The 23,739-nt window shown below is 54.2% G+C and overlaps 1 protein-coding gene across 2 annotated transcripts in view; it reads left to right on the top strand.

Annotated features, from left to right (window-relative positions):
- ASTN1 (astrotactin 1) overlaps nucleotides 1-23,739 on the top strand; it is a 57,142-nt gene that overhangs the window by 25,370 nt on the left and 8,033 nt on the right. For both annotated transcript variants that reach the window (XM_074833028.1, XM_074833029.1), the window contains exons 4-22: nucleotides 227-373; nucleotides 827-934; nucleotides 2,008-2,157; nucleotides 2,682-2,849; nucleotides 3,055-3,139; nucleotides 10,790-10,864; nucleotides 11,344-11,481; nucleotides 11,857-12,007; nucleotides 12,722-12,888; nucleotides 13,089-13,283; nucleotides 13,600-13,727; nucleotides 16,028-16,132; nucleotides 16,306-16,494; nucleotides 19,605-19,873; nucleotides 20,121-20,254; nucleotides 20,929-21,080; nucleotides 21,425-21,560; nucleotides 21,691-21,791; nucleotides 22,431-22,614. In XM_074833028.1, coding sequence (XP_074689129.1) covers nucleotides 227-373; nucleotides 827-934; nucleotides 2,008-2,157; nucleotides 2,682-2,849; nucleotides 3,055-3,139; nucleotides 10,790-10,864; nucleotides 11,344-11,481; nucleotides 11,857-12,007; nucleotides 12,722-12,888; nucleotides 13,089-13,283; nucleotides 13,600-13,727; nucleotides 16,028-16,132; nucleotides 16,306-16,494; nucleotides 19,605-19,873; nucleotides 20,121-20,254; nucleotides 20,929-21,080; nucleotides 21,425-21,560; nucleotides 21,691-21,791; nucleotides 22,431-22,614 — 2,782 coding nt within the window. The remainder of the gene's footprint in view (nucleotides 1-226; nucleotides 374-826; nucleotides 935-2,007; nucleotides 2,158-2,681; nucleotides 2,850-3,054; nucleotides 3,140-10,789; nucleotides 10,865-11,343; nucleotides 11,482-11,856; nucleotides 12,008-12,721; nucleotides 12,889-13,088; nucleotides 13,284-13,599; nucleotides 13,728-16,027; nucleotides 16,133-16,305; nucleotides 16,495-19,604; nucleotides 19,874-20,120; nucleotides 20,255-20,928; nucleotides 21,081-21,424; nucleotides 21,561-21,690; nucleotides 21,792-22,430; nucleotides 22,615-23,739) is intronic.

Genomic DNA, 23,739 nt, shown 5'->3' on the forward strand with positions numbered 1-23,739 from the left:
TAAATCTCAGCTTTTGGCTAGCTTGGTGGAAGTGCCGGTCCCCATCAGGCTTTGAGGAGCTCATGAGAGTGCACTGAGGGCAGCTGGGCCCATTGGCCATGGCATCCTGGTTGCCTCATGCAGATGCTGGAGATGGATCCAAGGAAAAATCTCTCTCTTTCTCACCTCCCTCCTTTTTTTAAATCTTTATCCCTGAAAGATTTTGCCTTAAATTCTTCCCACTCAGGGAGCGATAACGCCAAGCTGTCCCTGATGAACAAGTACAAGGACAACATCATTGCCACCAGCCCCGTGGACTCAAACCACCAGCAGGCCACGCTGCTGTCCCACACCTCCAGCAGCCAGCGCAAGCGCATCAACAACAAAGCGCGAGGTAGGGGGGTCCCTGGGGTGGATGGTGTGCTCTGGGCTTTCACCCACCCATGATCCAGCAACTCACCCTCTTCTGGGATGGAGAAACAGGGCCAACATTGGGCAAGAAACGTGGAAAGGAGGGTTTGGATGGGGGGAAGCAGAAAAATTGGTGTCTTCAAGGATGCAAATGATGTTGGGTTGGTTGGTTGCAAAGATGCAGAGGGTGTTAGCCACAGTAAATATTATATGATACTGGCACGGATATGGGGAAAAGTTGCAAGGTAATGGGAGCCATGGCAGGGGCACGAATCTGTGTGATGGGAAGGGGAAAAGATGCTGTCCCTGCTGCACCCGGCAGACAGGGCTCCTGGTCTTCAAGGCAAGGCTTGCCCTGAAGGGGTGATGTAGGATGTGGCAGCTTGGGGTGGCATGGTGCCAGCCCTGCTGTGACCACACTTGATGTCCCCTGCAGCCGGCTCAGCGTTTCTAAACCCTGAGGGGGACTCGGGGACGGAGGCAGACACTGATCCCCAGCTGACCTTCTACACGGACCCGTCACGGAGCCGGAGGCGCAGCCGAGGTGGGTGTGGCTGCAGAGGTGGGTGACAAGCCGTGACCCCTCTTGCCTTGTTTGCTGTCGCCTCTCCGGGTTCGGAGACTTTCCATTTACAAAAGATGGAAACCCAGGGGTGATCTGGGCTGCCGTAGGCAGGCACCGGTCCCTGCTCTCGCAGCAGGCTGCCACTGCTCTCCGGTGGAGTTTCTCAGCAGAGGATGAAATGTATTCTGATTTTTTGCTGGAGGCTTCTGCCAGGCTCTGGTGTGTATTAATGAGTAACACGCTTCAAAGGCTGGCCCGTGAGCTCTGGTGCACGTACGAGCTGTATGTGCAGCAGAGGATGGGGACAGGCTTGGTCCCCAGGCAGGAGCCTCACTCCACTGCCCTGTACCATCCCTTTGGGAGGTTTTCTCCTCCATGGAGGAGAGTTTGTGTCTGTTTTCCCTTGCTGAGCCTTGTTTGCTAGATGGTGCCTTGTTTTTTCGGTAGTGGTGGAACTGGGAGCCATGTCCTTCACTCCCAGTGCCCGTGCTGGGTACTGGGAGGCTGGTTCAGGCTTTGTCTCTGCAGGGGATAGCTCAGCCCCCAGCCAGCTTTTTCTGCTCAGCTTCTTCAGCTGAGAGATTAAAAGCCAAAGACCTGCATGTGCTGGGCAGTTAGGGCTCTCTGGTGCTTTTTCAAAGACATCCAGGAGGCTGTTGTTATGACAAAATTAACCTGAGAGAAGTGCCAAGAAGAAGGAGGAGGGGAAAAAAAGGGATATTGCATTTACTTTTCTTCTCCTCAATATATCTCTGCTCTGCTTTAAAGTCCTGCTGCTGCAAAGGTCTTGGCATGATGCAGTGCAGGGGTGGGGGAGAGCCCAGGCTGCGGGGGCTTGGGGAGACCCCAGCTGCAGTAGCTGAGAGGGAGTGTCCTGTGACAAAGGCTGCTTTATGCTTTTGAAAATCCAAAGTGACTCTGCTTGACTGGATTGATGCTGGATTTCCAGGGGGCTGGGCAGGGTCTCTGCACCCCAAGATCCCCTGGCTGCACCCCAAGGTCTTTCTGAGTCTCCCAGGTCTCAGGTTTGACTGTGATTTCACATTTTGCAGTGGGGTCCCCCCGGAGTCCTGTGAACAAGACCACGCTGACCCTCATCAGCGTGACGAGCTGTGTCATCAGCCTGGTGTGCTCATCCCACATGAGCTGCCCCCTTGTCGTCAAGATCACCCTCCATGTCCCTGAGCACCTCATCGCTGACGGTGAGCACCTCACAGTTTTACTCACCCCCTACTGCCCCATTCTGTAAGCTGTAATGGAGGGGAGGAGGGAATGATGGAGAGGACAGATGCACAGCCAGTGCGGGACACAGGAGATGGGTGCAGGATGGAGGGGATGGACACAGGACCGAGAAGACCATTGTGGGATGGAGGGGACAGGCATGGGTTGGAGGGGATGGGTATGGGATGGAGGTGGTCATTGTGGGATGGAGGGGACAGGCACAGGATGGAGGGAGCTGTCATGGGATAGAGGAGACAGGCATGGGTTGGAGGAGGCCATCATAGGGCAGATGGGATGAGCACAGGACAGAGGGATTCATTATGGAACAGAGGGGGCTGTTGTGGGGCAAAGGCCACTGTCTTGGGATGGAGAGGATGGACGGGATCATCACAAGATGGAGGGGACCATCACAGGATGTAGAAGTCCATTATGGAATGCAGGGGACCATCATGGGATGGAAGGGACAGCAGTAGGTCATCACCACTGACTGCCCTCTCGGTGGCAGGGAGCCGGTTCATCCTGCTGGAGGGGAGCCAGCTGGATGCCAGTGACTGGCTGAACCCGGCGCAGGTCGTCCTCTTCTCCCAGCAAAACTCCAGCGGGCCCTGGGCCCTGGACCTCTGCGCCCGGCGCCTCCTTGACCCCTGCGAGCATCAGTGCGACCCTGAGACTGGTAGGTGGTCAGGCAGTTGGGGTGGGTTGGGAGCTCACCTCTGCCTGCTCAACCCAAGTTTGGTGGGAAGATGCTTTCTCGCCTTGATCCACGTGTGAGAATGGAGTTGCTGGGTGCCCGGGGTGGCTGCAGGCTGGGTTCGGCAGGGAAGTACCTGGAAAGCCTTGCCCTTCCATGTCCCTCATGTCCCCTCCTCTCTCCATAGGTGAGTGTCTCTGCTACGAAGGTTACATGAAGGACCCTGTGCATAAGCACCTCTGCATCCGGAATGAGTGGGGAACAAACCAGGGGTGAGTGTGCCTGTCACACCATGCCCAAGCTTGGACTGTCCTTGCACGAGCTGCTGGGCTTCAACAGCAGCGTAGTAGGGATGTGGCAAATCCTCTTGGGTGAAAGAGTTAGAGGCATCTTGGTGAATTGTAAGGTCAGCACATGGCTGGGCTCTGCAGCAGGTCTGTGGGAAGTGAGGTTTTCTATTCTTTGAAATAATCAGAGATGATGTAGAAGAGACCATTGCTAGGTTTCAGAGTAAACACAGCCTGGAGAAGATTGAGGCTGCTCCTCTTCCCCTTGCGGGCACTCTCCTTGGCATCCTGCACCTCATAGGGCTTTTGGTTTGGGTGTGTGAGACATCAGAGGGTTGGGCTGTGGTCCCCAGCGGAGGAGGGAATCTGCGGGATGGGGACACCCCGTTGAAAATTGGGCAAATTAGAAGCTTTGATGCCATGGCCTGAGGGAACAGATCAGTTGCCCTCTGCTCCACAGCTTTACACCCCTGGAAGTGCAAAGGGAAATCTTTCTGATGTTTTGGCAGCAATTTGGTGGGGTATCCCAAATGTTCCCATCTCTCTGTGACCCTTGGGGGATACTCCATCTGGTCCTTAACACTCATGGGTCTCTGACGTGCAGATGGGAACTTCCAGGAATGGCTGGAGGTAGTGTGCAGAAAGCCAAGACACCCCTAAAACCAGAAGCCCCACATGCACTGGCATCTCTTTTTTCCTGCCCTCGTCTCACTGTGCCACAGCCGGATCTGCGGCAGGCAGCCCCGTGCGTGCCAGGACGCTCTCTCTGAAGTCATTAGTCTTCACAGCAGGAAGAGAAAATCATCAAAGGCTGGGCTTGGCGGCACCCCCACCGTGCTGCTGTGCTGGAGGATGGCAGCCGCAGGAGGCTGCCAGTGCTGGCCAGCCCTGGCTGTGTCCCTTTGAACTGGGGCCTGGGGAGAGCACCGCTGCTTTGTCTCCAACCCGCTCTTTGTGGTTTCTCATTTTAAAAGCAATGTAGCAGTTAAATCCAGTGCGGAGCACTGGCTGTGGGAGACAAGGGCGGCCGTTGTTGTGGGTGCCTTGAGCCAGGCTGGGGACAGGGCGATGCTCATGAGACAGGTGGCCTCATGCTGGGGATGTGCTGAGTGGTGTGGTCCGGGTCCCCAGACCACTGTGGGGTACCACTGCTGGGGTGGGAAAATACAGGCAGAAATACAGCTCCCTGCCCTGTTCTCCCCAGGGGACAAGTGTCCGACAGGGATGTCCCCAGCTCCTCTGTGCCCATCTAATAAGAAGCATTGAGTGATGGGGACTGGGGCATGGGAGGGAGTATTCGCTCGGCCAGGGACTTTCCCATTTTGGGATGTGTTGGGTTTAGGAGTGTCTCACAGGGGGTTGGAAAGAGCCCATGGCCACCCATGACCATGCATGACTTTGGTTCCAGCCTGTGCCTCGGTCAGAGCTACCAGCAGTGTGCTGGACCCACCACCTTGCAAAAAGAAGGCTTTGTCCATGGAGGCAGGTGGTAAAAATGGATAAGCACAGGTGGGGAAGCATTTGTTTCCTTCCCCTCTACTTTTCCTTTGCTCCTGGGCATGGGACTGCAGCTTCACACTTTTCCTCCCATGAATATTACTCTTTAACTTTTTCCAGATCTAGCTGCTCCATTGTCTAAAAGGAAAGTGGAGAAAAAGCTACTTTCAGGTGAATTGGGAAAAAATATAGGAGGTAACAACCAGGAGAGAAGTCAAGGGCAAGAAGGACAAATCCATTCCTGCAGCCCTCTGGACCTGTTTGCAGCTCCGGACTCGAGTTTTGTGTCAGCAATGCCAAACTGAAAGGTGCTCTGGACCCACTCCGTTCCTCCAGGGGACTTGGGGCCCCTTTTCAGACCCAGCTCCATCCGGATGACCCCATGGGAGCTCATGCTTGAGCCTTTGCCTTTCCTCCTGCAACACTGTTCATACCTGACCAGGATACATGTTGTCTCGGGTCTCTTCTTATATACCAAAGTTGCCTATAACAAATTATACACAGCATTTCCAACATACTTTTCTGTTTGGGGCAGAGAAACCCAGCAGATCTCTTTTTCCCCAAGGTGCAACATAGCCCTAGATCATGGTGGGGCCATCAAAGTCCTTCTGCCCTTCTCTGGGCTCTCGAGAAAGCTCCGACATTGCAGTGTTGGGGCTTTTTCAGCACCACCCTTTAAGAACTCCTCTCTTGAGCTGTTTGAAACCGGGGTAATTTTGTGTTTCTTCCTTGAACTTGTCAGATTTTTGTTTCAAAAAATCGTAGCAGCTGAAACCACACTTAACCACACTTAACCATCCCTGCCTGCGGCTTCCACTATTTATAGGGGCTCTTGAAAGCGTGTCCACACTAAGGATTGTGATGCCAAGGCCAGCTTGATATTTAATGAGGATTTTTTTTTCTGTGCTGTGATCTGTTCCTGATGTTCAGGTGCTGCTTGGTGCAGCTCTGCCTGCAAGGGCTTGTGGTGGTGGAGGTCTCTTCTTCCTGTCCAAGGTGTCCCCTGCAAACCCTTGGCCTCCACGTGGCCATGACTGTGATGAACTCTCTTTGGTCCAGCAGAACCATCTTGTCAGAGCCTGTTTAACTGAATAACTCGTAACTTTAACCTGGTATTTACATTTTTTTGGGGTGGAGGTTTTGCTGCCAGGCCAAGTTGTCTTTTGGTTGAACTCATCAGCTCGCTCCCAGCTCTAGCCTAACAAGGTTGCCCACAGATTCACCTGAAAGAGATGTCTTCAAATCCTCTACTCTCTCCCCTGATCCCAAGGCGAGATCAACTGTGCCTGAATTGTTTCTGACCATTGTTTGTCTAATATGCTCCTAACTCCTCCAATATTGGAGCGATGTGCTGCAGCTGTGGGTAGCACAAACCAGGCGGCAAGTCAGTCCCCGGAGAAGGCAGCATCATCTCTTAGCACAGGGCAAGTCAGCAAAGCAGGACCTGGGGACTCTGCCAAATGCCTCAATGCTCTTGGGATCAACGTGGCCTGGCTATGACCTTTGTTTTCCTAGGGTGGTGTTTTTATCTGAAAACTCATTTCAGCCCTTTGGTTTAGATAGGCTTGGCATTGGTTTGTTTTTATTTACAGTGATTACAGGTTGACTTGGTGTCTGTTCATTCAGCAGCATCTAATTTTGCTCAGGAGGGCGAGCTCATCTTTGAACTTTATTGGCGATGGCAGTGAGGCTTTGTGTGTTGTGTGTATTTTGGGTACCATGCTGAGATCCGTGCCTCTGTGGTACATCTTTTACCAACGCATCCGGTCCCTAAATCTTCATCAGTTTTTAAAAAAGAAAATTCTTTTTGATCATGGGTAGCAGATACATTTGATCAGCTGCTTTTTTTTGTGCTGCTCTTCAGCTGTTTTAAACAAATCTGGCTGGTGCTGTTTGTGTGTTCACAGTCTGTCTTCCCACTTTGATATGGATTGCTAATTAGCTGCTTTTCGGCTCTTACTCTAACATTTCCTGGGTAGGATGCAGTTTCCAGCAATTCAACCAACCCTGCCTCATCGTTGCTCATCAAACCACATTCCTGCGGGTACTTCGTGGTATGACTCGACCAAAAGTCAGATAAGCTCATTCTGCCTTTAGTTAATAAACTGTAACCTGCTCGCATTTGTACCTCTTCATCTCAGCCACGCAATGGCCTGTGGCTTTCCCGTCCCCACATGCTGTTCTTGCCTGGGTACCGTTTTCGGACACCCCAATGAGATTTAAGATGGTCTGCATTTAAAGGGTCTTTATCAATGTGCCCTTTTGACTTGTAATGGGCTTCACCCCGGCATGGGGAGGTTTTAGGCCAGTTAAAGGCAATTTGGCGAATGCGTCTGGCTGGGCACTCTCATCCTCTTCTAGCAGTTGGCAGGCAGGGGCCACCTCAACCCCCCTCCCACGCAGGGCAATTTACCCTTTTCTCCACCCCACAGCCTTGCAACCGTTTTTTCTAACACGGGACCCAAATTAGAGCAACAGCCTGTGCCCTGTGCACCCACCTCCCCTCCCTGTGGTGCCTCTTCTCTCCTGCACACAGTTATCCCCCTCCCTGGCTGTGCTTCTTATCCCATCCCCATGCACCATCCACTCCCCACCCCACAGAGGAGCTGGGGACATGCTGAAGTGACACTTTTCCTGCTTAAAGTATTTTTTACTCTTTTTCTCATTTTTTTCCACCCCTTTCTCTATCTTTTTTTTCCCCCTCTGCCTCTCTCCATCCCCTGCTGTGTGCCTCGGCTTTGCGAGCTTGAAGGACGGCCAGATAAAAAGCTCCTCTTTCTTTCAGATCCTTTCACCAAACCACCCATCCGCCTCCTCCTCCCGCCCCATTCTCCTTGCAGATTTACGGGCAGCCCAGGGAGAAAGTGCCTGCATTAGCATTTTTAATAAAGAGCTGCTTGGAAGGGATGGCAGGGGGTGGGGAGGTGGGAAGAGGAGAAGCATCGGCAGCTGAAGCCTGAGCAAAGCCATTGCGAAGCAAAGCAAAGTCGAGGAGGAGCCGGGATGGGCATCACCGGTGGGAGAAGTTGGCAGCTTGGTGCTCGTGTCACATCTGGTCTCTGCTCACTCCCCATCAGGGTGGTGTTGGGTCATCATGGGTCCCCATTTTGGTCATCGTGGGGAGTGGGTCCTGGGGCTGCCAGAGGGGTGCAGGTGCTGTGGGGGTGCTTCTAGGCTGTTCACCGTGGGCTTGAATTCCTGAGCTGGCAGTGAAGGGATATGGTGAGCACCTTTGTCCTCACCACTTGCTCCCAGCAGACTTGGAGCTGGTGCTTTGGTGCCATAATGGGGTTCGGCATGGCTATCCTCATGCCACTCGCTGGGTGGAAACCCCCAAGAGCACAGGGGTCAGGGAACCAGAGGTGAAGTCACCCATTTCAGTGCATAACAGCCGACCACCTCCTCCAGGGGCATTTCAGCCATGCGCATGTGCAGCGACTTCTCAGTGCCTTCTCTAAAGACCCTCCAACCTCTCTGCCAGGTCCCCTCAAACCAGCTGCTCCAGGTTAGCTCATTGTGGTCACATTCCGCAGGCACTGGGCTTTGATTCATCCCACCCATCTTGTCTAGGAGAGCTTTGCAGGGAGCGAACACCAGCAGGAGCAGTTCTCAATGCTGGAAGTCAGTCTGACCTCGTCCCCTTGGGGCTGCAATTCAAGCATGGCTGTGGTCCTGTTGAGGTTGGTCAGAGCATCAGCACCAGCACCAGGTCTGGAGGGCTTAGCAGGTATTTCAGGAACTTCCACTCAAGACCAATTCTGGAGCAAAGTTTAGCTGATGGTCCAGCTGGAAAAAGCAAAGAGACCTGAAGATTGTCCCGGGGATGCACTGGCAGTGCTTTGACTGTGAGAACTTGCTGACTGAGTGTGGGGAGTTTGCAGGTTCTCAGCTGCCCTGGTGATCCTGTTTTGTTGTTTCAGATGCCTACCTGGGTGCCAAGGCTTGCAGGGAGCTGAGAGCTGTCATTTCTCTCCCATTTAATCCAATCTGATCAGGCACAGAGCTGCTTCTGATCAGTTCCCCTTTCCTTTGTGAGCTCTGAAGACCATGCAACCAAAATACCTGCCAAGAGCAACAAAAGCCAGAGCAGCGAGGTGTCTCCAGTTATCACAGAAAGCAGGGAGGGAGACAGCTACGTGGGCACATGCTTGCATGCACGGGAGAAGGAGGAGGGGATGAAACGATAGCAGAGGCAGAGGGGGCAAAAGGCAGCAATGAAGAAGGTGGATTGTGCCTGGGGAGGAGATCTTGCCCCATCCTCTGCAGCAGAACGCACGAGTCAGCAAGGGTGCATGGGTGGAAATGTCAGCACTGAGCTCCTGGAGAGCTTCCTTGGAGAAGGAAGTGTGTCTCTTGCTGAGCTGGAGGTCTTGTGTGGGGACTGTCTCAGCGCTTATCTGCATGGTACCTTTACCATGTCCTTGCAGACTCATTGGTGCATGGCAGGTTGTCCCCTGCCATGTAGACATGTAGCTAAAGGCTGAACATTCCTTTCAATGGGCCTTTTTTGACCCCAAGTAGAGGCAAAGTGGAACAGGCTGGGGAGATGCCTCTTCCTCAGCACAGAGCCATCATCACATGAATTTTAGCCACAGTTGGAAATTGCACCCTAGGTGACACAACATGGCCTGGGTGCTGATTTCCATTTCCCAGGCAGGTCCAAGCCCACTGGCTGCACGTTCTGGACATGTTGGCATCCACGGGCTGCCAGATGTGCTGTCTGGCAGAGGTCCGGCAGCCACCGCGCCTCTGCAGTCTCTGCCCTGGCGCTGAGCTCCACTGCAAGCCAAGAATGGCTCTTCATAACCGCTTTTCCACCTGAGTCGATGGGGAACAATACCTTGCCTCTGCTTTTGTTCCCTGCGGGCGTGCTCCTGAGAAGCAAGAATAAAGCCCATCTGCGGGAGCACTGGAAGGCGGAGGCGCGAAGCATTCAAGGCTTTGGCGAGATGCAAGGAGCACATCGCCTTCCGGCCGAAGCTGACCTCATTCAGGGCAATCCGATCTGCGGGCTGAATGTAATCCCCTGCTCCCAGCCAACCGGGTGGGAAAATGGCATTGTATCCCAGCAAGGAAATGAGACAGCGTGCTGTAATCCTGCAATCAGGGTTTTTATTTATTATTTTTTTGTCCTTGCTGAAATAACTTCAGATTAGAAATTAAACTGCTTGTGCAGGAGAGCTGTAATTGCCTCTGGAGAAAATCCCCAGGCTTGTTGGCGGCACCTGATACTCTCACCCTGAATTTTAACAGCAGCAATGCGATGGGATGGAAAATCTCTTTCTCTCCCCAGCTCTTGCAAGGGGGATTTGGAGCTTTAGGTTTTGGGAGTGGGATTCGCGTTGCCTGATTCAAAACCCACTGCAGTTGGGTCTCCGTGCCTCCCCTCCTCTGCCTTGTCAGCCTCGCTCTGCAAGTGATGCTCTGCCAGTGGTACTGTGCTGCTGGGGATGTGTGTCCCAAAGTGGTGTGGTTGCGAGTGTCCCACTGAAGGGCACTGGCCACTGAATCATGGTTGCACATCACCCTGTGCTATCCAGGGCAGCAGGGATGAAGGAGATGGGGGCATCAGCTCTCCAGCCTCCTGCTTGCCTCCAAGCTTCCAGCTTGTCTTCCAGACTCCTTTGCAAAGTCCCATGGGGGCTGAGACTTCCTCAGCTCGCCCCCTGAAACAGTGAATCCCAAGGCAGATCATGAAGCTGCAGCCCCAGACCTGACGTGCTCCCTTACAAAAGCCTTGGAGAGAGAGGGTTTTGGGTTTTGTTTTGCAATTCGATGGCTGTGACACAAATCCCTAAAACAGAAGCCGGCCAGATGGTACGTACGCAAGCGTGCAGAAGCATGAGGCTCACAGATGCGGGAGGAGAGACTAAAGTGCACTGTACCCCAACATAATGGATGCGATACACCACTGACCCGTTGGCAGGTTGGGGCTAGGGGGAGGATCTGATGTAGGAACCCCAAAATTGGGACCTTGGATGTGGGGCTGTTTCATCACCTTGTCCTGGCTTGGTTTGAGCTGTGTCAACCCAGGACCCCTCTGCATGAGAGCTGGAGGCTAAGAAGGTGAAGCATTTTGGGCTGTGAGTGGCAGTGGGGGCACAATGCCGGTGTGATGTTCCTGGATTTCTCTTCCAGGCCTTGGCCATACACCATCTTCCAGCGCGGCTTTGACTTGGTGCTGGGCGAGCAGCCATCTGACAAGATTTTTCGGTAAGCGGTAAAGGCAATCTGGTCAGCACATTTTGGGGCTTAAAAATATGCCTCAGGGCATATGGGCAGGCTGGTACCCCAGCTGGCAGGGCTGAGCATGGCTGTCCTGTGCCACCTCCTGGGGACACGTGAGCATGGCTAGGAAGGTTCTACTACAGCTGCCGTATGGGATGCTGGATGCCCAGCAGCCAGTTCCTCCTCTTCATTTATGTTGAGAGTTAGGTTTAGGCTCTGAAGGAGGTTTTCTACTGAAAAGGGAAGTGCCTTTTTTAAAAAAAATTACCTAAATTACATGTGCTTTTTTGGGTTTATTCAGGTGCATTCGGAGGAGCCACCCCACTTTACCCTGCCCATCTGCCTTTGCTTGGCCGGCATCCCTGCAGGGCACAGGGGAGGTTCAAGGGCTTGGTTTTGGGTAGAGGTAGCCCTCTGGACTCAGCGTTTCCCTCCATGCAAGCCTTTGCTGCTCTCCCTGACAGGTTCACCTACACCCTGGGAGAAGGCATGTGGCTGCCATTGAGCAAGAGCTTCGTCATCCCACCAGCTGAGCTGGCCATCAACCCCTCAGCCAAGTGCAAGACCGACATGACGGTGATGGAGGACGCAGTGGAGGTCAGGTAGGTGCAATGGTGGGGCAAGGGTGCTTAGGAGGCATTTCATCACACAAACTGGTGGTGCGTCCCTGGAACGAGAGGACCAACTCAGAGTGTGTGGGGGTGATGAGAGCTGGGACCCCTACCCCACATTTTGCAGGTGGAGATTAGTACCTCCATTAACCTGCCTCTCTTTAGTGCCTGCAAAGCTGAGCCTTCAGAGGTAGCTCTCATCATCTCAGTAGCTCCTGCAACGCTCTAAAAGCTTGGCTGCCGTTTAGTTCACTGACAGCCCAAGGGAAACCTGAGCTCCAGAAAAACCCACACGGCAGCCGTGGTCACGCACGCATTTACAACGTCTCATTGGAGCAGTGACACATCTCCTCCTCCTCCTCGCAGGGAAGAGCTGATGACCTCCTCCTCCTTCGACAGCCTGGAAGTCCTCCTTGACTCCTTTGGCCCCGTCCGTGACTGTTCCCGGGACAATGGGGGCTGCAGCAAGAACTTCCGCTGCATCTCAGACCGCAAGCTGGACTCAACAGGCTGCGTGGTGAGTGTGCCCTCCAGGGACCTGCAAATCTCCTTCGGTCTGAGCAAAGAAGGGGAGGGTGCATGGGGAACTACTGCACCCTTTCTCCCTTCCCATCCCTTCAGAATGGATATTTTGGGGTTGGTTTTGGAGCGGAAGAGATGTTTTTGGGCTGGCATCTCCTCCATCCCTGCCCTTGCTGCACACACACACGAGGGAGTGAGAGCCTGTCTGCTTGCTGGCTCTGCAGGAGGTCCCACATCACTCACACATGTACCCTGTCACCACAGCAGCTGCTTTGCTGTGCAGAGAAAATGTGTGCCCTAAAACAGAGGGGTTTGTGGCGCTGGGCCATCCTGCTGTGTTGCCACCAGGGTGGGGAGGCTGTGAGCATGGGGCAGCCAGTGGGTTTAGAAAGGGCAGTATTGCTTTGGTGGTCCCTGGAGCAGCGTGCCACCCTGCACCTACCAGAGCAGGGTTGAGCCCAGCCCGTTACTTTGGGGGGGAGGGATGGCTTGGGGGGCTCGCACCCCAGGGGCTGCACTCCCTGGAGGCAGAGGAGGCAGGAGGAATATCTGCAGCCATGGGTGGTGTTGCCACCATCTGTCCCGCAGCCTTCAAGCATCACTCAGGCTGTAATTTCCAATGGAAAGCAGCACTGGAGCCCTCCCCTTTAGCTCACGCCCCTGGGCCAGATTTCTACCCTGGGGTCTTCACCTCTTTCCCCCCCACCAGTGCCCATCGGGACTGAGCCCCATGAAGGATGGCACGGGCTGCTACGACCGTCACGTTGGTGTGGACTGCTCAGATGGCTTCAATGGGGGCTGTGAGCAGCTGTGCCTGCAGCAGATGGTCCCCCTGCCTGAGGAGCCCCTGCTCTACAACATCCTCATGTTCTGTGGGTGAGTGCCCCATCAGCGCCATGGCCACAGGGACGCTCCCGAGGTACTTCTGTACCTTGCCACTGCCACCCTCAGCTCGTAGGGTTGGCTGGCTTGAGAGGGAGGTCTCCTCCATTCCTGGTGTCCCTTCTGAGGTGGCCTGCTGGCCCCTGGTGCAGTGGGCACTGCAGCTGATGGTGGACCCTGTGCTGGCTTCCCAGGTGCATCGAGGACTACAAGCTGGGCACGGACGGGCGGTCATGCCAGCTCATCTCGGAGTCGTGCCCTGAGGCGGGGGACTGTGGCGAGCCCCGTGAGCTGCCCATGAACCAGACGCTCTTTGGAGAGATCTTCTATGGTTACAACAACCACTCCAAGGAGGTCGCCACAGGGCAGGTGCTCAAAGGGACATTCAGGTGAGTTGGGGATGTGGGGACGTGACCCCAGCAGGGTGAGACCTTGCTGTCCTCTCCAAGAAGGTGGCATTGGAAGCAGCCTGGGGCTGGACCTTAGCAGACTGCCTGATCCATCCATATCTGGCCAAGATTTGCAGGCTGGTGGGGAGGGTGCATCCGAAGCTTTCCATTGAGAGTAGACATTGTTGTAACCCATGCCCAAAGGAAAGGCTTGGTGCTGGGTGGCTTTTTGGGATGGATCACCAGCTGGTGGGGATGATCCTAGGCAGTTCCCCTGTCCTCCAGCCCTGCTCTCCTCTCTGCAATTAAATTTCAGGCAGAACAACTTTGCCCGGGGACTGGAGCAGCAGCTGCCGGATGGGCTGGTGGTGGCCACGGTGCCTCTGGAGAACCAGTGCCAAGAGGAGCTCTCTGACCCCACGCCTGACCCGGAGTTCCTCACCGGTGAGTGTGTCTGGCTGTACGGCACTTCTCCCAGTGGGGCAGCTTCCAGCATACCTGGCTTCAGCACCTACACCTCCCAGAGGATATAGCTACCATGGGATATGTCTAATCTGGCTTTAGCATCCCGTACTCACCTGCAGCAGTAGCAGCAGCGGTAAGAGGAAGGCATTAAAAATGAAGGAGAGGGAGAGGCTATAAATTAGTTATGTGGTGTAAAACCTCAAGCATCCATTGGATATTTGAGATATTTGCAAAAAGGATTTTTTTTTTTATTCAAGGCAAAAAAGGGTTCCAAACACCTTTCATTTGATTTCCAAATCAGAAACCCTTTGCTGGCATAGTGAAGCATTCAAAACCTGCTGCAGCCAAACCAAAATATTTTGGTTTGTCCTGCCAGATCATCGTGGGCCATGAGTGACAGGGTTATCATGGATTCCTAGACAACCTTCAAGGATTTACCTTTCTTCCACCAAGTTGCCAGCACCCCTAAATAGCCTTTGTTTTCTCAGTGCTTGTTGCTGTTGGCTGAAATGGCTGAGGACACTGGGCAGCTACTAAATCAGGGATGTGGATAATAAGGTGTTTTGGAAGGTCTCTGCAGGGTGGGCTCATACAGGACTTATGAATTCTCCCTGTTTGCCAGAGGTCCCAGGAGGGTTTTGAGGAGCACCTGTGGACTGCACGCAGGGTCCGATGGGTGCTGGCTGCCCCGATGGGGTGCCTGGCAATGTAGGTGTGTGTGCAGGCAGATGCAGGCAGGGAAGAGGGTGCTGGCAGGGGTGAGCTCCCCTTGGGGAGCCATGTCAGTGGGTCACCCCTGCAACTGTGGGGATGCTCAACCCTACCTGGAGGTGTTGGAGGACACCTGCCTCCCAGGGGGGCTCTGCTGTCCTCCCTGCTGCATTGACACAGTTACATGGATGTAGTGGAGGTGGCACCATCACAGCCTCAGCATCATGACGAGGTCGGTGGGGCTGAGACTCTGCTGGCAATCATGCCAGGGAGGCAGAAGCCAGTAAATTATCCTGTTCATTTCCCACTGCTCTACTGGCTCTCTGTGGCTGATTAAGAAAAAAAAAAAAAAAAAAGGAAAAGAAGTAAAATCTTCTCTGCTTGTCAGTAAGCAGATCTGGATATTACTGTGAATACACGAGAGGCAGAGCTGCTGAGTAAGGAAGGGCAGTTTTTTGCATAAACACTTTGAAGGGAAGAGCAAGGCTTTGAAGCTGTTGGTAGCAGCCAGCACTGAAGGGAGAGGCACTGGAAGGCAAAGGATCTTATCCTCCTTATCCTCTTGCCTTCATTTCTTGTTATGGGGCGGGGGGGATGCCCGTTGTTATCCTCCTGAACTCCTGCTGTGTGGCTGTTTAGCAGCAGCGTTTGTCGCTTCGCTGCCGAGCGGAGGCGTGCCGTGTTGGCTGTACGGCAGCAGTGCTGCGAGGGAGCAGGTGGCTGTGTCCCAGCATCCTGCTGCGGCAAACCGAGGGATGCTCCACTCCCCAAAATCAAATACATGAGCACCCTTCAATTCCCTTTCTGGGGCTTTGTCCAAGGCTCGGTGGCCTCTCTGTCCCTCTGCTCATGGAAGCTGAGCTGCCATGTGCCATGGCTTGTACCTTGGGCAGGATGAAGTGGCTGCCCAGCCCTGGTCTCCATGAATTTCTGTCTCCCATAACACGCAGTTCAATGGCTGGAGAACAGGATGTGTTTTCCTGGAGAAGGAGAAACTTCAGGTCCTGCTCAGCCCCAGCGTTGCCATAATGTCCCAAGGGAGCATGAGCATTGACAGGTGTGCAATTTTCCCCCATACACATGTGTCCTGCTCTGCTCAGTCCTGGCCAAAGGGGACCCAAAGCCTCTTGTCTGGCCACACTTGGGCACACGTGGCATGACGGTGACCGTTCCCAGGCCTGCAAACAGCTCATTAAAAAGCACAACTCTCATTAGTGAGATAATTAGCACACCTGGGTATGTCTTGGGAGCGGACGCCGGGAAGGAAGCAGGAGGGGATGCAGGAGGCTCATTATCTTCCGACGCAGAGCCCCGGATGGCAGGATAAAACGAGCCCATGTGTTTCCCTTCAAAGCCATGATTTTAATTGCTAGGGAGCAGCTGACCTGCAGCTCTGAACGCCTTGATGTCTCCCTGGGTGGACATGGTGTGTGCACAGTCCTTTCTCCCGGCTTCTTCCCACCCCACTGGCTGTGTTGCCCCAGGCACGGCACAAGGGGCTGCAGCCACCCCCATGGTGAGGCATCCCTGGGCAGCAGCACTGAGCCCCCCTGTCCTTTCTCTGGCAGGGATGGTGAACTTCAGTGAGGTGTCCGGGTACCCCCTCTTGCAGCACTGGAAGGTGCAGTCTGTCATGTACCACGTCCGGCTCAACCAGCTGACCATCTCTCAGTGTAAGTATGTGGGACAGGGGGGAGGAAGGAAAAAAGGGGTGGTGAGAGGACACACCGCCTTCTTCTGGCAGGTGATGGGCTCAGAGGTTGGTTGCCCATCGGAAGCATGTAGGGAGGTGCTAAGGGCTTGGGGTCTTCTGGGATCCGAGTGTCTCCTCCCATCTCCTCCCCAGCCTTCAGCAACGCACTCCACTCTCTGGATGGGGCCACCTCCCGTGGAGATTTTGTGGCGCTGCTGGACCAGTTTGGCAACCACTACATCCAGGAGGCAGTGTACGGCTTTGAGGAGTCCTGCTCCATCTGGTATCCCAACAGGCAGGTCCAGCGGCAGCTCTGGCTGGAGTATGAGGACATCAGCAAAGGTAGGAGCCCCGCTCGTCCCTAGGAAGGGTCCCCACTGCCACCCTATGGGAGCGGGAAGCTGAGTTTGCTTTCTGCATAGCCGGGAAAGGGCACAGCCCATGTCAGGGCTGCATCCCATCTCATCCTCTTATTTACACCTCACTCTCACACCCTTTGAAGCCAGCTGAAGGACTCCCATGCATGGCAGCAGGCATTAGTCCGGGCCAGAAACAAAGATAAATACCCACATCCCCAGGGAGATGAAAGATGAATGCACTAATCCCACCAAGCCATCCTGCCTGATTCTGGACTTAACTGTTATTTGTCTTTAATCCTGTTCCTTCCTTCCTTTTGTCTCTGCCATATCTGCTCTCTTCCACTTGCATCCCGCGGCCAGACTTTTCTCCTTCTAATGTGTTTCCTTCTTCCGGGATGTCAGTGCTGTGTTTTAATATCTCCAAACCAGTTATGAACTGGGAGGTTCACCATGGTGCAGAGGGCATCCAGCACTGCTGCATCCCCTCCAGTGCTCTCACTGCAGCGAGTTGTGACAGATCCCTAGTGAAAGGCGCTTTTCAGAGAGGCAATGGTTTGGATGCAAGATTTCCAAAAGCAGAGGCAGCCTAACGCCTGCCTGCTTCTAGCTGTCACCAGAACCACAGCATCTCTTGTACTGGCCTTTGCAAAGCTGCCCACAGGCGTTTTGCTGCCTGTGCTGGGGACACTGGGTTGCACCGCCCAGGCTGGGGGGACAAGCCAGAACCAGCTCCCAAGCCTGGACATGGGAGATGCCGAGTGAAGCTGCTGCTTTTTAGGTGACCTTGGTTTGCTGCCCCCTGCCCAGAAGCTCCTGGGCATGGGCAGCATGAGCTTGGAGCTCACTGCCGCATCGTTTCCATCATGAAGCTTCATAATTCTCAGTGTTGGCACCAGCCTACGGTGCTGCTCTTGCTGTGCTTCGGCTGTGAAGACATTTGTTTTCTCTCCAGGACTCTTGTGTGGGAAAGGCTTCTCTGTGAGCCTGAGTCTGGATCCTGCGGGCTCAGACCTCCTGGAGCCTGGACTTCTTCCCAAGCCCACCTGCGACAGTACAGACCCGTTGCTGTTTTGCTGTGGGCTGTCTCCAGATGTAGCATCTTTTGATTGCAAGTACTTTTTTTTTTTTCTGCTGTAATTTCCTCCTCTTTGATTTTCCTGCTTGGAGGCTTTTCAGGTCTGGCAGTCTCTTTCCACCCACAATATCACATTTCGGTTTCGCTCTGGCACCTGCCACTTTCCCTCCTTTGCGTTTTGTTTGCAAACGTCAGGAGCTGGATATCGATTGAGAAATTGCAAGAGACAAATCATTCCTTGGCTCCTCTGCTTTCCCTCAGCGCCTGCTAAGCTGCAATTCACAGCCAGCCCAAAGCGATCCATTTCCAGCTCGCTGGGGGAGCGAAGCAATGCTCTTGTATCCCGGGTTTTGTTTAACAGCCTTGTTTTCTTTGCAGGAGTCTTGAGGATAGGCTAGCACTGGCCCATTTCTCAGCAAACCCTTGTAATGGGAAAATCTTCCTGTTGAGCCATGGACGTGCTCTCCAACGGTTCCCTGCAGCAACCAGCCCGCACTAAGCCACTGCTGGCAATGCCCTGAGCCTGCCCCAGGGGCCAGGCTTTGCCTGAGCATTCTTCAGCTTCCTCCGACCCCACCAGCCCCACCTTGACCATCATCAGTGGTCCCTCTGGGACCCTCTTTCTTTGGTGCAGAGGCAGGGACATCCTTCAGTAGGGCTTTTGGGTGAAAAGCACCATTCCTCTGCATGGCAAGACTTGCAGCAGTGGGGTGATGCTAGCCAGAGCACCTCAGTGACAGCCAGATCCTACCTTCTTGACTGCTGCGCCAGGATTTTTCTCCTTGTGTCAAAATACTTCCTGCTATGGGACAGCTGGAGAAAAGCTCATCAAGTGCAGGGTCTGGCTCGCTGCCCTGGGTGGTGAGGACATGGTGTCACCCAGCATCAGGTTTCTTTGCATAGAGCTGGGAAAAAGGTAGCCCGTGGCAATGCTTTCCTGCTGCAAATCTTTTTCCAAGCCTGTTGGGTTGCAGGGTTGACATGGTACGACCTGCAGATATTTCCCTGTGTGCACAGGGCAGAGGGTAAATGAGCCTTCAGCCTCGTCACTGTCTGGCTGGGGGTCTGCAGTCCTGATGAACATATCTGCCTCCATCTCACCATTTTCTTTTGCTTTGTGATGTTGCTTTGTAAGCTAAGTCCTGAGGAAGAGACCCTATTTCCTTGCCCCACTGCAACTTTACCCACCTCCATTGTGCCCTGAGACAGGAAGAGCAAGGTTTGAGCCAGCTCCTGAAAGGGAACTACTGCCCATGTCCCTTCCCCTGTGTGGGGACTGAGTGCAGGAGGGGTGGAGGGGCTGGAGAGGGGCTTGGTGGCTTTGTAGCCATCTTGGGAGCTTTCTGGGCATTGTGAGGAACCAGCAAGTCTTCCCTGCTCATTCTGAGCTCTTTGGTGCTGCTGGCTGCAGACCTTTGCAGGGTGGGGTGGTGGTGATGGTGGTGGTGCACTGAGTGAGAATCATTGCTGTTGCACCCTGGTCTGACACTCATCCTCTCTGGTCTCCAACATGCTTTGTCACATCAGCTTTGATGGGGGCTCTTGGGAACCAAGGGACTCGAGCAAAGAAATCTGCTGTTGGGCCAAGAGGGCTTATGCAGCGGAGTGATTTGGCAGGGGGTTTTGACAGAGTGTCAGTGTAGGATGAAGGTGCCTAGGCAGGTCCTTCATGAGTCTCCAGCCACATGAAGGAGGCTCCCTCTCGTGGGGACCTGCTGCAAGGGTAGGCTGTCCCAGTGCCAGGCGAAGGGCTGGGGCTGGGGAAGCTGAGGCATGGGGATACAAAAGGACCTGTGATGCCAGAGACCAGGGTGGACTTCTCATTCCTGATTTCTCCTCTGAAGACCAGTAAACACTTCATCCCTACAGAACAAATGGGGAGCTCTTGAGGGTACAGAGCAGGGTCTCTGGGCAGCACTGCCTCTCTCTTGGGTGGAAGGTAGGGCTCTAGGCCCCTTGCATCCTCTTATCGATGGCTTGAAGCCCATCCTGGTGCCCCTCTTTTCTCCCTTCCCCAGGCAACTCCCCCTCAGATGAGTCAGAGGAGCGTGAGCGGGACCCCAAGGTGCTCACCTTCCCCGAGTACATCGCCAGCCTCTCCGAGTCAGGCACCAAGCGCATGGCAGCTGGTGTGCGGATGGAGTGCCAGAGCCGTGGACGCTGCCCGTCCTCCTGCCCGCTCTGCCATGTCGCCTCCAGTCCTGATGTGCCAGCCGAGCCCATCCTGCTGGAGGTCACCAAAGCAGCCCCCATCTATGAGCTGGTCACCAACAACCAGACCCAGCGGGTGAGAAGCCACTGGCTGGGGATGGTGGGGTGGGCATGGGGGCTGGAAGGACAGCATTGGGGTGGTCTTCGCAGGCAGCTTGCCCTGGTAACATCATGTCAAGCCATGGCAGCCCTTGCTCATTGGCTGGCCCTGCTCTCCAGGGTGGATGGACCATGCTGAACCTACCAAAGGTGAACACTGACTTGAGTGCTGACAGGATGGAAGTTCACCTGCCTAGTGTTCAACCCCTTCTCCTCTCTCTCAGCTCTTGCAGGAGGCCACCATGAGCTCACTGTGGTGCTCAGGTAGTGGGGATGTCATCGAGGACTGGTGCCGCTGCGACTCGAGTGCCTTTGGGGCTGACGGGCTGCCCACCTGTGCACCTCTCCCACACCCCATGTAGGTCTCCATGCATGCCCATCCTGGCCTCTTGGTGTGATGGGTCTGGGAGGAGGTGACAATGACCAATGGTGTCGTGGCAGGAAGTGGAGGGACTGGGGTGGTTTTATGGGACAGGTTTGCAAGTGGATGGGGGACCTGGAAACCAGGCAGAGAGAGCAGAGATGCAGTGTCTTTTCTACATTCAGCTGAGGACTGGGGAGCTGGTGTTGGATCCATCCTGGTAGAGCAACCCCAGGGAAGGAGCCCCTTGGACCAGCATGCCTAGAGCCAGGAGGGGTAGGAGAGGGGTAGTCGCTTCTCTCCTGAGGTTGCTCTCTCCCATGGGTGACTTTGCAGCCCTTTTGCTGTGATAGAGTAATGCAAAAACAGTCCCTACAAACTACCTTGCAGAAACCAACTAATTTCTGGTGCATTTGCGTGTGGTCTGCACAGCAGTGAGTGGCACTAGCAAACACACTCATGCTGCCTTTTGCACCAGCTATGGGGACTGGCTAGAGAGGTTTTCCTCAGCATCTCCCCCATATCATGTGCCTCAGCTTGGTGGTTTTGCTGTCTTTTTAAGGCACAGAGGAGCAGAAAGATGGTGATAGATACGGGTGAGGGTGAGCCTGGGTGGGTGGTGGGCAGACCTTGCCCTCCTGAGACGCTGACCGGCCGGAATTGCCCCCCAGCCTGCGGCTCTCCACCGTTCACGAGCCCAGCAGCACACTGGTGGTGCTGGAGTGGGGGCATTCGGAGCCCCCCATCGGGGTGCAGATCGTCGACTACCTCCTCCGTCAAGAGAAAGTCACTGATAGAATGGACCACTCCAAGGTGGAGACAGGTGAGTGGGGACTCCACTGGTTCTCTCTGGGGAGGGTGGGATGGAGATGTTGGAGGAGAGCCTCTGTCTCCCTCTTTGCAAGGGGGTGCTGCAACACATCCAGTATCCTGTGGAAGAGAAAGCAGCCCCTCTTCTGCCCACCATGCTGCAGAAGTGGCAGCTCCATGCCATGGTAATGAGCCTTGCTGGAAAAGAAATGGGTCTATCTCTGCACCAACCTCATGCATGAGCCTTGGTCCCCCTTGGCACCAGGCAGTGTGGTAGTGGGCACAGACCTGAGCGGCTCTCCACAGCCCTGGGGACACCTGTCGTCACCCATGGCGCATCCTCCCCTCTCTCCCTAGAGACGGTGCTGAGCTTCGTAGATGACATCATCTCTGGTGCCAAGTCACCCTGCGCCATGCCAGCCCAAGTGCCCGACAGACTCTCCTCCACCATTTCCCTCATCGTTCGCTGTCTGGAGCCTGACACCACCTATATGTGAGTTGCCTCCCCTGTGCCGTGCCCATGGCAGTGCTATCACCCTGACCGTGGTGCTCCTCTCTGATGCTGCCTGTGTTTGCATGAGGTCTTGGGAGTCTAGAGCTTCACCTTTTTCCTTCTCGGCCAGGTTCACGCTCTGGGGAGTTGATAACACAGGAAGACGGTCCAGGTCCAGTGATGTGACGGTCAAGACCCCCTGTCCTGTGGTAGATGATGTGAAAGCTCAAGGTGAGATGGAGGGATCTGCTGGACTGTGATGCTTGGGACAAGCAACAGGGTTCCCCATTCTAGCACGTCCCCACACACATCTTGTGACCTGACTGTAGCATTTCCTTCACCCATGCTGGCCCAGGTACTGCCACGTGGTGTTGAGGGCTGGTGTGGAGGGTGGCAAGAGGCACACATCCTCTCCTCAAACAAACACAGAGGCACTCTGTGCTGGTGGAGGGGTGGGAAGATGGGTGGGAAGATGGGTGGAGGGGCAGGCATTCAGGACATACCAAAATAACCAAGAAGACCTCCCTGTCCTCCCCAGAAATCAACTGGTGGTTTAGGTGGTGGCTGTGCTCAGGAAACCCCAACTGTGGACCTTCTCATAAATAAATGGTATTTCACTAACAGTACCTGATGACACCATGTCTCTTTTCCTGGACCAAACCAGGGGAACCTAACCCGGACTGAGTCCAAGGAATGCCATCTACTCTGTTGCTTCTCCATTGGGACTTTGTCTTGATATGATGTAAATCATAACCCAGGGGACAAATCTTGGCTTTGGTCTTGTTTTCCCTAGAGTTGAACTTTAGCCTGGTGGGCTTTGTTCATGCCTTTCCTTGCACCCCACTGAATACACCCTGTCCTTCTGCCCAGAAATAGCAGATAAGATCTACAACCTCTTCAATGGCTACACCAGCGGCAAGGAGCAGCAAACAGCCTACAACACTCTGCTGGACCTGGGTTCCCCCAGCCTACACCGAGTCCTTTACCACTACAACCAGCACTATGAGAGCTTTGGGGAGTTCACCTGGCGCTGTGAAGATGAACTGGGGCCCAGGTAGGCTCAGGATCTGGGTTGGCTAGGCAGGCAGGCCTGCCCACCAACAGGCTTATCCCTTGTTGGTCACCAGGAAGGTGGCTCTCTGGCAAGTTTCATGAATTTGTTTGATGATAGGACTTAAGAGTCTCATAGTGGGGTTCCTGTTTTGCTGGATGCTGTGCATATGTTTGGGGTCCAGACATCTCCCTTGAAGGACCATAAACATAGGATAAGGTGGAAGATGGTTAGACCATTATCTACACATCATCCTTGTCCATCTCACAAGCCCTGTACTGTCTCTGGAGTTTTGCCTAGTCCGTTCATGCTATGCAGTGTGGGAAGGGGATGGAATTCTCTTTCTCCCTCAGTAGCTGGTTCCACAAACCAAAAGGCAAAAAGTCTTGGAAAAATAATGCACCTTTAAGGAATGGATGTTGTTGTGGGTGAGAAGGGGAGGGAGTGTGGTCTGAGTGTGTTTCTAGAGAAGGGCCCTATGCATTGATGGAGGGAAGAAGGTGCAAGGAGGTGGCCGTACCTTCAAGCCTGCTAGAGAAGGTGACACAGAAGAGCTCAGTTGTGGAAGCTGCTGGATAAAGTGTTCGTGCAAACACACATACATGTGCTGGGCCATGCAAAGATCAGACTTGGCTTTCCTCCTTTTCCCGGGCTTTGGCTTGAGTTGAATGCATCTCTGTGTGTTGAACTCACTGTCACTTGCGGTCCAGAGCAGGCAGTGGATTGACATTGGGTCAGAATTGCATGTGTTTCCTCCCTTTTGATCCATCACTGCGGTCATGTAGGGTGATTTCAGGGACACGAGTGTTTTTGGTGCCCAGGCAGTGCTAAGCTGCCATGGCAGGTTTTGGAGGAGGTTGCCCTGAGGTCTTCCTGAATGAAACAGTCCCTTCGTGCCTGAGTGAGCACTATGTCCTCTCCCTGGGCTCCTCCAGGTCACTGCAGCCCCTCTAGCTGCCAGGGGATGGGGTGCCTTGTGCCCTGGGCTTGCAGAGGCAGTCAGATGTTCCCTTTTTCCCATGTCCTCAACATCTGCTTTTGTCTGCGTGGTTTCCCAGTAACGTGGATGTTTCCAGTCAGTTTAGCAAGCTGGGATGGGATATTGTGTGGGCTGCAGTGGCGTTTCAT

Source organism: Strix aluco, chromosome 8, assembly GCF_031877795.1.
Source record: "Strix aluco isolate bStrAlu1 chromosome 8, bStrAlu1.hap1, whole genome shotgun sequence".
Lineage (NCBI taxonomy): Eukaryota > Metazoa > Chordata > Aves > Strigiformes > Strigidae > Strix > Strix aluco.